The sequence below is a fragment of the Molothrus ater genome, chromosome 11 (genome assembly GCF_012460135.2).
Source record: "Molothrus ater isolate BHLD 08-10-18 breed brown headed cowbird chromosome 11, BPBGC_Mater_1.1, whole genome shotgun sequence".
In the NCBI taxonomy this organism is placed as follows: Eukaryota; Metazoa; Chordata; class Aves; order Passeriformes; family Icteridae; genus Molothrus; species Molothrus ater.
Genome location: NC_050488.2, coordinates 956,592 through 973,593, shown reverse-complemented (window position 1 = coordinate 973,593; position 17,002 = coordinate 956,592). Strand labels below are relative to the sequence as shown.

Genomic DNA, 17,002 nt, shown 5'->3' with positions numbered 1-17,002 from the left:
ATCCTGTACCAAAAATGAGCCCACCCACAGTTAAGGGACAGCCACACACCCTGGGACAGAGCTGCTCCCCCAGGAGATGTTCCTGAGCCCCAGAACACACTGTTGTGTTTGGGTGGATAAACCCTGCAAGCATGGAACAAATAACCATCGAGAGGGCACAATAGCCTGTAAATAAAGAAGTGCAACAAGGAGTCAAGAGAATGTATCCAAAAAACATGGATTAAGACTTCACAGGAGTTTCTTTCAATATATCTACACTTTGTCATATTTAGCTGAATTTACTTTGAAATTTCCAGTGGGAAATGAGAAGGCAGAAGGAAGCCAGACACCAAGTGAGTGCTTAGGCTTTGCTTTCCCAGGGAATCAGCCTGAGAAGTCTGCCTTGCTATACTTCGTGCAAATTTAGACTGAAAGGTGTAGTCAAAGTCCTAAAATATTTTCTAGAAAACTGTAGATTTGAATAACTATGCTAAGGAATACCTTAGCATTAAAATATTTGTTTAATTTGATCCAACAGACTTCTGCTTTATATTAAGGTACCTTAATGAGAGATTTATAAAATTGAGATCAGATTAATACACTGAAGGTGCACTATGGACATGCATGGTTTCTTCAGCTGATGCTTCATGTACTGGTGGGACTGGTGTTTAGCTCTGTTACAGGCATCTTATGGCCTTCTGAACTGGAGACCTGGAGCAACTGGTTAACCCTTTGTTAAAAACATCCATCTCAAGGTGAAGACTCACTTGTGCATGGCTTATAAAGAGGAACCATCAATGGCATTGTAGGCTGCTGCTGCTGCTGAACTCGTGCATGAGTGGTGAGCAGAGAGATCAGTCAGGAAAAGCAGCAGCACTGCTGGTGTCAGGGTGAGCTGGCTCAGGGAACCCCATCCAACCACACAGCACACCTCAAGTGAATTCTGTTAGCATGTGATTCCTTTGTAAGACAAAAGCTTCAACTGTTGCTCAAAATGGTGCAATCACAGAATCACAGGGTGGTTGGGGTTGGAAAGGACCTTAAACCCACCCAGTCCCAGCCTGGCCTTGGACACTTCCAGGGGCAGCCACAGCTCCCCTGGGCACCCTGTGCTTAGGCTGCACTCAGCATTACACATCAATTTAGGAAATTCCACTTTCTTCTGCATAGGAGCAAATTTTCATTGCTAACAGTCCAGAAGATCCCTGTTAAAATTCTTGGCCTGGGTCTGGGCGTGCTGCTCTTGGCAGCTGTGGGGTTGCAGAGAGAGGCTCTGCTGGTAGGATCTTATCTCTGAGAAGTGGGAGCTATCTGAAAACGTGGAAGTGTGGACCTAGTGCCCCAACTGCAGCAGGAGGGGGAAAGCACTTATGGATTAAACTTAATTAGAAAGTCATCTTTGTAATATTACAATTAACACCAAAATCATGTTACTTTATGATAACATGAGTATTTTGAATTGTAAACACAAAATGTGTGGAAGTCTGTGCACAATATACACTCTGTCATTGTGATCCAGCTTCTGCTTTCCAATAACTAACATAATTGCATGGAGATTATTTGGAGGAATAATGAGACATTTCTTTTAAACTAACAGGAATGGCTCTCACTTCCCTGAGCAGCTGTGGCTTGATGTGCCAATCTGGTGAGATCCCACCCAGGGTACAAGCACCCGTGGCAATGGGCTTGGAGCCTATGCCACAGCCCAGGTTATCCCTGTTATCTCCAGGTGTTATCCCTGGAGAGCAGTGGGGCTGGGAGAAGGAAAGGAATGGGACTGGGGGTGAGGTAGCTCAGGTGCTCTACCCAGATCAACAAATGGCAGGTAGGCAAAGCAGGCCATGGGTGCCTCTCCAGTGCCATTTACTGAGCTGTGAACAGTGTTAGGACTGAAGTTTAAATATGTCTCTGTATCAAATACAAGCATAGCTCATGTTTTGTTCTAGACCAAAGGATTTAATGAAGAAGTTGAGGTAAGAAACTTTGTGTTTTTATAAAGGCAGTACTGCAAAATTGATGGAGAATTACTTTGACATTACCTAAAAAGGCCAGTAGAAAGGAAAAACATCCCTTTCAACTAAAAGTACTGTCTTGGAGAACTAAAATTTATAAACATTTTTCAGCATCCTGAATAATGTCCTCTGTAGTATCATCTGCTGGGTACCCTAGGGTTAACTCTCACAGTTTGGTATGCAACCAAATGATCCTGTAATTAACTGTGTGTGGCTATTGGTTGAAAATGTTTGGAAGCAATATGAAGTGATAATATTCTGCTGCTCATACTCCTGCCAGTACCTGGTTTTGTTAGTTTAGCACAAGAGGTGTTTCCTGATTACTTGTCTGGAACCAGCCAGGCTGCTCTCTTGGTTTCCATCACTCTTTGGAAACTTTCCTCTCGACAACTTCAGCATTTGTCAAAATGCTCTACCTGGTGGCTCCCAGCTCTTTATACACAATCCTTTACTGCCAGCACCACTTCCCTGGAGAGCTTCCCCTCCACTGGGGAGGGTCCCACAGAAGGTGAATTTCAGGGGATGAGTCAGGCCTGGGTCATTCCTCTCCCTGTGAATCCACTGTGATGAGGACAAATTCCAGTTGTGTCATTTCTTGTTTTCCCTGCATGGTTTTTATGTGCAGAATGACTCAGGCTCCATGACAAAACCCAAAGCAAGGGGCAGCAGTGACATCCTTGTCTGAATAACCCCAAGAGTTTAACGCATTGTGTACCCAAACTGAGGAACATAATTAAATTCAGCTCCTCTTACCTGGGGGTGTTTCCCATTTCTTCACAAATATCATGCTAAAACATAAGCTACAAGCACAATTAGCTTCTTAATGCCATCTTAGTTCAGAGGCCCAGAGAATGGGGGAAGATCACTGTCCCCAGATGAGAACTTTGAGCAGACACTCTGGGTGTAGGATGCTGCAAAGATTGCATTGGCTTTGAAGGGGTCAGGGCCAGCAGACACGGCTTAGCTTGGCTTTCACTGACTTCACTGTCCTGATCCATCCATTGACTGCAGGGGTGAGCTTGTGGGGTGAAGCAGGGATTAAGGAAAATGATGTTTTTAACAATGGACATCCATGACGTTTTAAATACATAGCAAAATACCACACAGATCACTATTTTAGAGAATCCTGATTGGAAGTATCAGTCTTTTAGGGTGATTTTTAATTGGTGACCAGAATGTAAGGGAGGAACATATGACCTAAGAAGAAATGTTATGTGGGTAGCATGTCAAAGGGCAGAAAAATTGCTGTCTCATTTTCTTTCTAAACTTAGTGTCTTAGTGTCAGTGAGCACCATGCTGTTTCTTCATTTCCAAAACTCTTCAATCATCATCTTTTATTCACTTCTGGCATGAACCTTCTATCCAGTATCTTTTTGGAAAGGAAGATATGTACTGTGGAAAACTTATGTAGTGATAGGAAGGAAAGCTAGATAACATAACCAACAACTCTATCTGTAATTCTGTGCCACCACCCCCATTCCAGCCTATTTCAGCTTCATCCTACAAAGTGCTCAGGTGGGCCAGACAACAAGACTGTTCAGTATTTCACAAGCTAAAATCCATCATGTCCACAGTGTCAGTTTTGCTTGGACAGCAGCAAGTAATGATCCTAGATAAATTTTCACTTAATCTCACAATCCCATTTCAGTAAGGGGCTAGGAAATCCCATTTTCATTTAATTATAGAATATAAAATCACATGTTTAATGTCTTTAAGACAATTCAGCTATATTCTAATAATAACAAGTGAAATTACATTAAAAGAAATCAGATTTTTTTCGGAAATATTTTTTCCAAGTTCCTTTTTATGACAGATCTTCAAACTTCCTACATGATGACACTTACTTGGCACTGCATTGATCCAGTCTAATCTAGGTGATAATGTGTCTCACAAGAGTTACTTTTCAAAAACAAGTCGTTTATCCAACCCATTGAGAGTTACGTTTTCAAATTATTTCCATTTTTTTCTGTTAAAATATTTGCCTTTCTTTTAGATAGAAAACCCCTCAGAACCAAAAGGCAAATGGTGCTTCAGGCAGCTGTACCCAGGATCCAGAACAGCAGTGACCCCTCAATAAACTGCCAGGCCACCTTTCAAATCGTGAGCCTTTGTCATCAGCAGCTGAGAAAGCACAAAGTGCCACACCAGGATCCCCCATTTCCCAGCTACATCCAACAGATACTGGGAAAAGGCTGCTCTCAGACTCTGTCCTGATGTGAAACCTACCTAAGCATTAATTTGGAAATTTGCAGCTGAAATTTGTAGTTTTCTTACAGCATTTCCTGTGAAAGGGTGGGTGAGGAGGTTTTGCACTGAATGCACCAGTGAAAACAGAGAAAACAGGAACTTTGCAAAGCATGGGAAACCCAACCTGAGGCTCCAGCTGGGCATTAATGGCTTTGATTTGCATTTTGATGGCCAAAGAGAGATGAGAGTGCAGGTCCTTCCTGTCTGGGGAGAGCTGGAATGGGACAGAGCTGAGAAGGAGAGGGGTCCCAGGGTCCTGCAGCTGTTACCAGATACAGGGAGAGGGAGAGGGAGAGGGAGAGGGAGAGGAGAGGAAGCACCTGGAGACACCTGAGGCAGGAGGGGCACCCCAGGGGCACAGGGGATTTTGGGGGTGTCACTCCTCTCAAACCCCTACAGATGCTGAGCTGTCAGCATCAGGGGCTGCCACATCATGGCCTCTACCTCAGCAGGCAGGACCCTGATGGAGGCAAACTCAAACTCCAGAGCCTCATTTGGCTTCCATCAAGTGTGATCAGGTTTGCAGAGCAAACTCCTGAGGGCTGGGCAGGCTCAGAGCCCGAGCCACAGGCACAGCCACAGATAGGGTGCTCTCCTAGAAGGACCCCTCAGTGCCAGAAAGCTGAGGAAGAATTGAATTCTCAGGAGGAATTTCTTCATGGATGGCATTGTTAAACACCAGCAGGGGCTGCCCAGGGAGGGTTGGAGTCCCCATCCCTGGAGGTGTCCAAGGCCACTCTGGATGTGGCACTCAGGCTCTGGGCTGGGGACAAGATGAGGATCCTTGGACTGGATGGTGTGGGAGGCTTTCTCCCCTAAATGTTTCTGTGGCCCTGAGGTTTTGTGACACCTTGTTTTATTGCACAGAGCAGCTCCTACAGCTCGAGAAAAGGCAAGGGCCAGGCCTTATGTTTGAGAAGAGCATTAATTAGGTGGTGTGAGAATCCATCCAATTAAATCTCACCTTTTGAAACCAGTTATGTCCTTTGTGTCCCAAGTTCAGCTATTCTTCAGAAATAACAACTATAAAAGCATTCTGTGAAATTTACTTTCTGGACCCAGAAGTGGTGATAAATTGATTTAGTCTACAGCAAGTCACAGAGGTTATCAGAAGTATAAGAAAAATATGCAGAAGAAAATATTTTTTGCTGCATTCCTCTCAGCTTTTACTGGTCCTGCTCTTGTTCATTTGCTATTCTGCTCAGTGTTAGGCAGTGGCTGAAGGGCTCCAGCTCTGTGATTTAAACAACACAACTTGCCAGGGAGAGAGGATCACATCTCATTCTGTTTGCACGTGCTGGCAGCATTGTGTGAGCACTGTGACCATGCAGAAAGTCTCACTAATACTTGTTCTTTACTTCTTTGACACACTGGGAAAACAGAAGCTGCTTTTCAAAGATAATTCCGGCATATGATCATTTTTTTATAAAGATGAAGTAAAGGGCAACTAATATTTCAGGCAGAAAGTGCAAAAATAAATATGAAATCCTGTAAAGGGCACACGAGAAATGAAAGGAATCTCCTTCTTTGGGTGGCATAGAGAAAGGTCAGAAATAGGACAAAAAAAGATTGAACTTATGAGAGTATAAAATTTCTGAAGCCTTCATTTTTCAGGGTGTCATGACTTCAAATCTGGAAAAAGTTTTTCTGTTCCTTAAAAGAGGATATCCCTTAGTGAAGGTAGATGGTGGTGAAATCCCAGCCAGCTGTGGTGTTTGCAGCAGGGTGTTATTTATCAGAATGCTCCCTGCATAACCAGCCCTCAGACCAGCAGGTTGCCCAATTTTCCTGAGACACCAATTCCAAGGAAAGTGCAAAGGTGGTTTGATTGATGTAGGTCACGTCCTGTGGTGATTCCCTGCTCATTTTTTATTTAAAACACAAAAATTCTTGTCATGAGGAAAAGGGTTCAGCCTGCCTGGGGTAGCAGGATTTCTGGGTTAGTCACAGCTCATGGTTTTCTGGAGCAAAGTTGTTTGATACTGACTTCAGATATTCTGTTGCACGGATTTACTTATCAAAAAGATGAGAAAAACCATCTTTTGGCTGTGCTTAATAAGATCTTCATAAAATGTTCAAGTGAGGTGTCAAAGCCTGTCTGGAATGAGTCACTCTGTGGGACACAATCCTTTCCAAGCTCATCCCAGTCAGTTTGCCAGAGGAGTTAGTGCAAAATGTGCTCCTACAGAAGACATCTGACAGCAGCTCAGTGCTCATAACTAGTGGCCATCCACTGATGGGAATATTTTCCATCTTTCCTGTTTAAGTATGCCTTTGCTAATTTTAAACTTGCATTTGAGTGGCTTTTACGCAGTTTCTCAATTTCTTAAAGATTCCATAGGATTTGTCTCTGACAGCAGGGTTTCTTTTGTAGTCTCTCTTGTTCTTTCTTTTTCCCAATCAAAAAGCACTAGGTATAACTTGTACTGCCCTCAGATTTCAGAGCTTTGGTGCTAGAACAGTCCTGCAAGTTACTTAAGCAGAAGCATCCTTTTGAGATTAATCTCACACTTGGATAAAACAAGTGGCAGAGACACTTCCCAATAACTTTAAGAGACATGGTCCTTTTGCTGTCTGTCCAGTCAGTGCTACACATCCACCCAGTGCCCTTTCCAGTTCCTGGGCTCACTCTGCACATGATTTGGTTCTCATGTTCTTTTGGTGAAAGACTAAATAAGACATGGCTTTATTTTATTAGCTTAAAGCATCCTTTTTATTCAATGAATCTTTCCAATAGCAAAACAAATGTATCTCAACATTATTCCCAAAGTTTGAGGAGCTTTGTCTTATTTAAGGAGCTACAATTGCCTCTGTAATAATATCAATCACCAGTCCTCACCTTCCACCAGCTGAAAGAGGCATCTCCCCATGGCCCTCTCCAAGCCCTGCCATGTTCTTCTCTGGAGTGAAAATCTCACTATTTTCCAATATTTACACTTTCCTTGACCTTTAGTGAAGGGGTGTGTGCAGACATTTGCAGGAGACAGTAATTGCCTGACCCAGGCAGTCTGATGTCAGGCAAAATTAGGCAAGACCATAGCCTTGGTGGGCAGGAGCCAGTATCTCACTAATTACTGATTACCTGGGCTGCAGATGCAGCCTGGGCTGGGGTTATTCTGGCTGCAGCACTGCAGGGTGCCTGGCCCTGCACTGATCCCTTGGGAATCCTGCTGGAGGGGGGGTGAGCTGGAGGTGGGATGATCTCCAGATTTGAGGTGTAGGTCCTTGAGCACAGCTTTGGCATCAAGGGCTGCACAGCTCTGGCTGAGCTGGGGCTGGGCAGTCCCTGACCCCACGTGTGGAGTCCTTGGGGAGCTCAGCTGCTTTGGTGCTGGGAGCCCAGGACTGGGGACAGACTGACACCACTGAGGGACTGGGGACAGACTCTGGGCTGGGAAAAGCCCTGTGTGGGTGTGAGTGCTGTGTCTGAGCATGCCAGGCACAGAACCAGCTCTCCATGGGTCCCCAAGCAGGGTGGGACAGCCCTGGCTGAGCCTGGAACAGCTGGAACAGCCCCACCAGGCTGCAGGGCCACAGAGCTGGAACAGCCCCAGCCAGGCTGCAGGGCCACAGAGCTGGAACAGCCCCACCAGGCTCCTGGACCATGGAGCTGGAACAGCCCCACCAGGCTGCAGGGTCACATGGAGCTGGAACAGCCCCACCAGGCTCCAGAACCATGGAGCTGGAACAGCCCCACCAGGCTGCAGGGTCACATGGAGCTGGAACAGCCCCAGCCAGGCTGCAGGGCCATGGAGCTGGAACAGCCCCACCAGGCTGCCGAACCATGGAGCTGGAACAGCCCCACCAGGCTGCAGGGCCACATGGAGCTGGAACAGCCCCACCAGGCTGCAGGGCCACATGGAGCTGGAACAGCCCCACCAGGCTTCAGAACCATGGAGCTGGAACAGCCCCACCAGGCTCCTGGACCATGGAGCTGGAACAGCCCCACCAGGCTCCTGGACCATGGAGCTGGAACAGCCCCACCAGGCTCCTGGACCATGGAGCTGGAACAGCCCCTGCAGCTCCTGGGCTGCTGCTGCCACCCTCCCATGGCCAACCCCACACATTCCCTGCAAAGCTAAAGAGGGAGAGCAAACACGTTGTGCTCCCAGTAGCAGTGCCCAAAGGTGCTGCATCTGGAGATAACATCAGCAGGGAGAGCCAGCCCAGCTCTCCCCACACAAACTATTTCCCAGAGGCAAATGGCAAAGGGAGACAGAGGGAGAAACAAGTACTGACAGTTTGCTGTAGAAGCTCAAAGAAAAAGTGGACAAAGCTAAAAGAACTCCAGCTCTTTGTCTGTATTTGATCCAGTTCAGAGCACCCACTGGTGCATACAGATTTACTTCCCATGGCTGGTGGAGCTGGATATGGTCATTTGGTAAGAAAAATGGGGTCTGAAATTTTGTGAACTCCATGCTCTTACATTTTAGGAAAAGTCAGTCTGTAACACACCTAAAGTTTAAATCTGACGTAAAAAGTATGAGCTGCTGGATAATTCCTTCAAAGAGACAAATCCTGAAATAAAAGGTGAAGAATGCTTTCTGGTTTAACACAGACAAAGTTTTTAATGGAAGGGCGCTGCTTTTGGCTCACAGAAACCAAGGAAAAGACTGGTCTGTGTCCCTACCCAAAGAATCCCACATTACAGGCACTGATTCATCAGAGGGTACTGGAATAATATAATAGTATTAAAATACCACCATGCACATATTTTAATGTAAAACAAATAGTCCAAGCACCTGCTATCAGAGTACAACAGAACCATCAAATCACCCCTGCAGGGTTTGCTTTTGCTGAGGCCAGACAGTTCAAGTCCCATGCAGCCTCATTTGTACAGGCTGTGGAGCCAATTCAGCCTTGCTGAATTTGCAGGACATGGCCCTGAAAGCCCAAAGAGGAGGATGGATTTGTGTGCAAGGACAGAAGCAACAAAAGGGGTTGTGAGCCACAGGTGGAGAGGATGGGTTAGAGGAGGCAGGGCTGGAGGGGACAGCTGAGCTGCAGAGGGCAGGGGACACAAATGAGGCAGATGTGCCAGAGAGATTCCAGCAGAGAGTTTGGAAGCTCTGGCACCTCTGACAAGCGCAGAGAGAAAGGGAGAGGGAGCCAGTAAACCTTAGGAAAATACAGAAACAATAAATGGGAGAGAGAACAATAAAGCAGAACTTTCTCACCCATGAGCTCCTTCCCATCCCCTTCCAGGTGTTTTTGGACCTCTAGAAAGGACCCCTAGCACTGGGGCTCAGCTGGTGTTGCTCAAACTTCTGTTCAAAAGCCCTTTTAACCCTGAGTGCCTTTGGCCAGGCTTGGCTGAGAGCTGCAGAGCAGGGCCTGGCTGGGGCTGGGGCAGGAGCCCAGCCCAGGGCATGAGGCCGCCCCGAGGAGCCCCCATCCCTTCTCGAGGAGCCTCCATCCTTCCTGAGGAGTCCCATCCCTTCCCAAGGAGCCCCATCCCTTCCCAAGGAGCCCCATCCCTTCCTGAGCCCCCATCCCTTCCCAAGGAGCCCCATCACTTCTCGAGGAGCCTCCATCCTTCCTGAGGAGCCCCATCCCTTCCCAAGGAGCCCCATCCCTTCCCAAGGAGCCCCATCCCTTCCTGAGGAGCCCCATCCCTTCCTGAGCCCCCATCCCTTCCTGAGGAGCCCCATCCCTTCCCAAGGAGCCCCATCCCTTCCCAAGGAGCCCCATCCCTTCCTAAGGAGCTCCCATCCCTTCCCAAGGAGCCCCATCCCTTCCTGAGGAGCCCCATCCCTCAGACCCTGCTGGCTCTAGATGGGATGGTAATGAAATAACCAAAAGGCAATTTAGGCTCCTTAGCTGCACTTCAGGGCAAAGCCCTGCCTGGGTAGGTGGCACATGATGTGTTTTGTGTTCATGTTCCAAGCCAATTTGGCGGATCCCCGTGGCAGATTGGAAATACTTTGTTGCAAGTTTGAACATCTTACCAGGAGGTAAGGCCTTCTACAAGAGCAGTGATTGAATTAGGGTTGAGAAATGTATCCCTGGCTAGTTTCAATTTCAAAAGAGAGAGCTTTTAAAAAGGTACAAATGAGGCTAAAGGAATTTATGTTATTTTTCCGGTTTCTGTGCTATAACTCCTTTTCCATCTCCTCATCTATCTTCCAAGTGTCCTGCCTTATGAATGAGTGAGCAATAAAAGAAGTATGCAGTGGCTGAGAGAGAAACTCAAGATAACAAGATAAAGCCAAAGCTTGAGCAGAAGTTAAGATGTAGATCAGAATATGGAATTTTCTCACATCTGAGTTTTAGGGCAGTCATTAGATTGTTTGCATGAGAAGCTGATTTAAAATCAGTAGCACAAAATGTGACCTAGCATGTGCTGAGTTCACTTGTGTCAAAGGCTTGGACCTGTGCTTTTGGGGGTTGTGATCCTGTCTTCAGACCACATGTGCTCCTAGACTAAAATAAAAATAAAGCTATTTCATAGAACAAAAGAATTACAGAACCACGGAATGATTTGCATAGGAAGAGATCTTAAAGTTCATCTAATTCTGACCCTCGTTCCACAGGCAGGAACCTTCCTCTGGGTCAGTGCTCTGTCTGTCCTTGCCACCCCCAGCTCACAGTGAGGATTTAGGCTTGAGGTCCCCACACATGTTCAGCCTCAGAGCTGGACCTGGCTCCTTCAGTGCAGGCTGCTGTTTTCTGCTGAAAATGGCCAGTGACAGTGTCTGCTGTTTCCAAACACCCCAAGCTGAAGGGAGAGGCTGTAACAAAGGGTTAATTCCAATTTCCATATCACTGACTGGCTGCCCAGGTTTGGAGCTGCATGGATCAGCTGGGTTTTCTCAGGGGAAAAATGATGTGACCACTCCCTGAGCCCTGATAATCCCTCTGCCTGGGCTTTCCAGTGCTGGGCTCTGCCAGGTTAGGCAGAGTTTCATCATCAAAATTATTGTGGCCTCTTTCAAGTAAAAGACAGTGGGAAATTAATTGCTGGAATTAGGTGTGTGTGCTTGCGTTATCCCAACGTCACTGCTGCTTGGGGTCAGCTGCAGGGCCCAGGACTCAGAGCAGGGACTAAGCTGGACTCCAGTTTTATTTGGCAAAGACTGGGCTGGTAAACAGCAGGAGAAGATACAGGGACAGAGTTTCAGGGGATGTGAAGGCAGAAGGGAAGATGAGGCTTGTTAACTTCAAAAAGAGAGTGTCGGGCACTGGGCAATCCTGTTGAAGAAAAGCTGTGCCTGAGGAGGGTCCCATTCCAGCTTTGGTCCCTTGGCTGTGGAGTTAGGCAGAGTTATCCTCCCTGCTGAACTCACAGCGCAGAAGGGGAATCAGCTCTGCAGGCTGATGGGTCATACTGATGAGCATTTGACCCAGTATGACTGGGTCATACTGATGAGCATTTGACCCAGTATGACTGGGTCATACTGATGAGCATTTGCTGCCTGGGACAGCAGCGTGCCCTGTGTGTGGTGGCAGCTCCCAGTGCAGAGCAAACCCATCCCTGAGTGTCACCCAGCCAGTGTCCCTCTGACAGGCCTGCTATTAATGCATCCTTCTTTGTTCTTCTAACCACAGATCCTGGAGGAAAACATGAAGTTAGAGTGCAAGTGCCACGGGGTCTCAGGGTCCTGCACCACTAAAACCTGCTGGACAACGCTGCCCAAGTTCCGGGAGCTGGGCTACATCCTCAAGGACAAGTACAACGAGGCCGTGCAGGTGGAGCCCGTCAGGGCCAGCCGCAACAAGCGCCCCACCTTCCTCAAGATCAAGAAGCCCCTTTCGTACCGCAAGCCCATGGACACAGACCTGGTGTACATCGAGAAATCCCCCAACTACTGCGAGGAGGACCCGGTGACGGGCAGCGTGGGCACGCAGGGCCGCATGTGCAACAAGACGGCGCAGCAGTCCAACGGCTGCGACCTCATGTGCTGCGGCCGCGGCTACAACACCCACCAGTACTCCAGGGTGTGGCAGTGCAACTGCAAGTTCCACTGGTGCTGCTACGTGAAATGCAACACGTGCAGCGAGAGGACAGAGGTGTACACCTGTAAATGAGCCTGCCCCGGCCGCTCCCGGCCTGGATACATTTGCACATGCACTCCACGGAGCTGAGCGGAACTGCGGGAAGAGCTGCTCTCCCCAGGAGATGCTCACCAACGGAGCCCTCTCTTCTCTCCTCACGTTTCGTTGCTCATGTGGATACACATTTCAGACTCTTATAAAGTCAGCCAAGAAACAAAAACAAGCAGACCCCTCCCCGGGCCACCAGAGACATGAAAGAGAGAGGAAAGGATCACCTCAGTGAGCCTGCCCCTCGGGAGGAGGGAGCGCTGGCTGCCTTGCGGAAAGAACCGGCCAGGGAGGCATCTCTGGGGCTGGCAACAACTCTTGGTTTGGGAAAGGGGTGCTCAAACACCTCTGTGTACGAGGAGCAGGGAGGGGTAGGGGAGAAATCCCTACAGAAGGGCTTTGCACAGGATGGGATGGACAGAGCCTCCCTGTGAATTGCCTGTGGGAGTCTGTGGATAACACAGATTTAGGCTCCCACACTCGTGAAAAGCTTCTACTGGTCTTGCCCATCTTTCCATGTCACAGCACTTGCTGCAGCAAGAAGAACTGTGGAAGGGTTCTGTAGACACTGCTTTATCTGCCTTTCTCGTGTGTGTGTGTGAGCTGCAGATTTTAGCACAGGGATTTGGGACACTTGGGCATAATAATAACAATATTTAACAATTTATTCAGATAAAACTAATATTAATTTATTTAATTAAAAGAAGAACTTTACCAACCTTTCTGGAACTATTCTGCAATTAAAGTAGATAGCTGGCTTTCTTTGTGGAATAATTTTGTAGGATCAGCAAGGAAACACTGGAGCTGTACATATTATTCTTGACTAGGATATTTCTATTAGTTGGACTTGCAGGATATGTTCTACAGTACTGGATGTTTAAGGACAAAAGCTGGAGTCTTTATATATATGTACATACACAAACACACTGTATTTGGGGGTTTTTGTTTGTTTGTTTCCTCCTGTTTGCTGCTAGTTGTCTGGAACAAAAGTGGAGTGGTAGGGGTTACAGATCTTTACCAGTTTTGCGTTTTGTTTTGTTTTGTTTTGTTTTTTTTTTTTCTTCAATTAAAGAAAGAAACATTAATAAAATCCTGTTTGGAATATGTCTAAAAATAAGAAAATCCAGACAAAATTCCATCTTTTGGAAAAATCAACCATAGGATAAGAGAGTATATTTTGTAAGAGACTATTTTTATATAAATATTTTATTTATACTACGTCTGCTTGTTCAACCTGTACTTTTTCTCAAAACAGGCATACAATTTGTAATTCTTAGGCTATTTAACAGAGAAAGGGTAATTAGTTTGTGAACACAACAGCAGCAAGCTGGATGCATTCAGCTGCAATTGGTGGATGTGTCAGAAAGCAGGATGAACTTTCTCTCCTGGCTCTTTTCCTGCAGCTCAGTTTGCAGAATATGCAAAACAAGAACAGGGTATGTAGCATCAATTTTGTCACATGGCTTGAATTCATGATTGGTATTAACTGGATGCTCATTTATCCCATTCAAGAAAAAAAAATCCGAATTAGCTTCCCACATGCATCAGTCATTAAACTGTGGCGTTATGACTCGCAAATGTGCTGTGTGTGCTGTCAGTTAAACCTCTGCTTTGTGCTGCTGTCAAAGCTGATTCCCATCAGGGCAAGACTGTAGACTGGGACTGTAATAACTTGCATGACACACATCGTCTGATTCTCATAGATAGGATACAAAGCTTACTTTTTGTCCAGCTCCTTTTGGCATTTACATTATTCTTTCCCCCCCTCCAAAAGCCAGAGCCCAAAAATACAGAAAAACATTCGGACCAGTTTAAAGAGGCAAATTTAAAGACTACTCACTTGTTTTCCAGAGCCCAACTAAGCTGTTTTGCATTCCCTTTGGGGTTTTCCTTTTTATCACTGCTGATTTCTTCAGACATTGGAGTAGTAAATATTTCTCTGCATTTAGAATTGTTCTGTTCCTACTGCTTAACTCATTTGTGGCTGATAAAAAACCATGTCTAATTCTAACGTTGTTTTTCACCGGGTAAGAAACGTGGCCCAGCATTACAGATGATATTGCACATTGTCTGGTACAGATCAGGTTCTCTGCTCCTTCCAGACTGCAGGATCTCCCCAGTTAATGAGGCATCAGTGATGGGAATGTGTCACTGACTCCCTGCACAGCAGCAAGTGCCACCAGGGCTAGGTGAGACACCTCTGTCCTGTGTGCACTGGTCCTTCTCGGGCAAAACTCCCACCCAACACTGTGAAAACAGAGAATTTCTGAGAAGGGAAACAGAAGCATCACAAAAGATGCTGCAAAGTTTGACAACTACCTGTTAGCACTTGGGTTTTAACTCATTCCTTGTATATATATTATTTAAGAACACAAACCCATGCAGTACCTAATCCTAGCAATGTATATCAGGGGTTAATGCACAGTTTCTTTGCAGACCTGCCACTTAACACAAAATAGAATTTTTATTCAATTCAGGCACCAGAATGGGGTATCAAAATAAAGTTATTAATGTAATTTACTTCCAATCTTATGACTTGTCAATTCTCATTGAGTTATTGCTCTTAGTCCTCCTCAATTCCACACAACTAGATTTAAAATGCAGCCACATACCATAGGGATGTTCATTATAACTCTGTATTATAGTAAATAATTCAGATCTAACATTTAATATTGGAATCTCCCCTCCAGTTTGTAGTGGGCTTTGATTTAGTGAATACCATATCATAGTTAAAATTGTGTTTTCCTCACTAATTAGAGTTACTTTACAAGGTATTACTTTTGCAGCATGTTTTTACCGTAGAAAAGTAATGTGCAAAACTCCTGCTTCCTGTAAATTTCCATATGCAGTGACGTGCCATGTACAGCTAGTGGAATAATTATTGAAGGACAAATATCTTTAAACAGTTTTACTCACAATAATAAAAAACTGGATGCACAAGGAATTCAATTTGGTACAAATTTTCCCTATATTTTACAATATTGCTGATGAGAAAATGAAGAGAAGAAAAGGAAAAAAAGCTGTCAATTTGTTTAATAACTGGAATGGCAGTTTGGGAATCATGAATGAAAGAGCAAGGAAAACCAAATGCTGCATTCAACTAGAAAGTATTTAGAAATTTGGCTGTGCCACCTTAGATAGGAGAAATCGGGCCCATCAGGATGTGCAATGAATGTGGAGTTAATTGGTCATTGGCTAAATGGGCTTGAATGGCCCGGAGAATAAACAGGAGAAGGGGGAAGATTTACGGGTTGGTGGATATTCCTCCTCCCACAACAGCTCGGTCTTTGTGCTCCGGGATAGAGGAGCTCTGTTTTTACGTGGGGAGGGAGCTCACAAAGGCACTGAAATGCACACAAGTGCAGGACAATGCAGCCCTCAAAGGAAAATCCATCTTTTCATGTGTGCTGCCAGGGCAGTGCTGGGCACAGGCACAGCCTGGTTGGGGCAGGGGAAACACAGCCCAGGAGCAGGGTCAGGGACAGCAGTGGGAAGCAGAAGGGGAAAAGCCTGGCTGCAAGTCGGGAACCTGTTAATTGTGGAATGTCCCTTCCCCATCCCATAGTGGAACCCCAGCTTGTGGAAATGAAGATGCTCTGCCTCAGGATTCCCAAGTAAGTTTTAAGGATTTTACCTCTCAGCCTTTCTAAAAGGACAATTAACCTGAATTCACTCAGCTTGATACTAGAAGCACTTACATAAAATGAATCAATCCATGATTAAGTTTTCTTTGCCATGTATGCCCAAAGCTAATGGAGATATGTCTTTCAACAGTGATAATTAAACTGAAAACATCCTTAAAATATACTCTTAAGTGGTTTATTTGATAAAGTTATTGTAAGGGGACACAGTAACTTAGAAAAGGCAAATAATGGCTACTAACCATATTGCACAAGGTTCTCAACTCTCCTGTGGATTACAAAACTCTTTTTAACTGACCACACTTCAAAATCAATTTGTTAAACAGAGAAACGTCACAGACTGCAGTTAGGATGCGCAAATTCAAACTAGGATGCTGTATAACTATTTCTGACAGTATTTTCACATTTGTCATTATAATAGACGAGGAAATATGCACTGTGAATATTAACCAATACTGCCCCTTGTCCCCAACCTGTAACCAAAGGAGTCCATGGAGCAAGAAGGTCTCAAGTCTGAGTTGCAGGGTGGCTGGAAAACTGGATGTGAGTCAGCCCAGTCTGGCAGCCAGGGGGGACATCCCTGTTCTGGGGGACGCCAGGCCCAGCATGGCCCATTGGGCCAGGGGGGGATTGTCCCTCTCTGCTCTGCACTGGGGCGGCCTCACCTCAAATATTGTCTGAAGTTTTGGTCACTGCAGTGTAAAAAAGAGTGTTCAAAGGAGGGACACAGGATGGGGAAGGTCTGGAGGGGCCCTACAAAGAGTGGCTGAGGGCACTTGGTTTGCTCAGCTGGAGAAGGGAAGATTGAGGTCAGAACTCCAGGGGCTGCAGCTCCTCCCGAGGGGCAGCTCCAACCTCTGCTCCCTGGGACAGGGACAGCACCCAGGGAACAGCTGGAGCTGGGCCAGGGAGGGTTAGGGTGGACATCAGGGAAAGGTTCTTCCCCCAGAGGGTGCTGGGGCACTGAACAGACTCCCCTGGGTTTGGTCGTGTCCCCAAGGCTGCCAGAGCTCCAGGAGCATTTGGACAACACTCTCAGGGATAGCTGGGGTGGGATTGTTGGGGTGTCTGTGCAGGGCC

General features: G+C 46.2%; 1 protein-coding gene across 1 annotated transcript in view; it reads left to right on the top strand.

Annotated features, from left to right (window-relative positions):
* Nucleotides 1-14,813, top strand: part of WNT7A (Wnt family member 7A) — a 36,260-nt gene extending 21,447 nt beyond the window's left edge. Inside the window, exon 4 of the mRNA XM_036391016.2 lies at nucleotides 11,787-14,813. Within this exon, the coding sequence (XP_036246909.1) occupies nucleotides 11,787-12,266 (480 nt within the window). The 3' untranslated portion in view covers nucleotides 12,267-14,813. The remainder of the gene's footprint in view (nucleotides 1-11,786) is intronic.
* The last annotated feature ends 2,189 nt before the right edge of the window (nucleotides 14,814-17,002 follow it).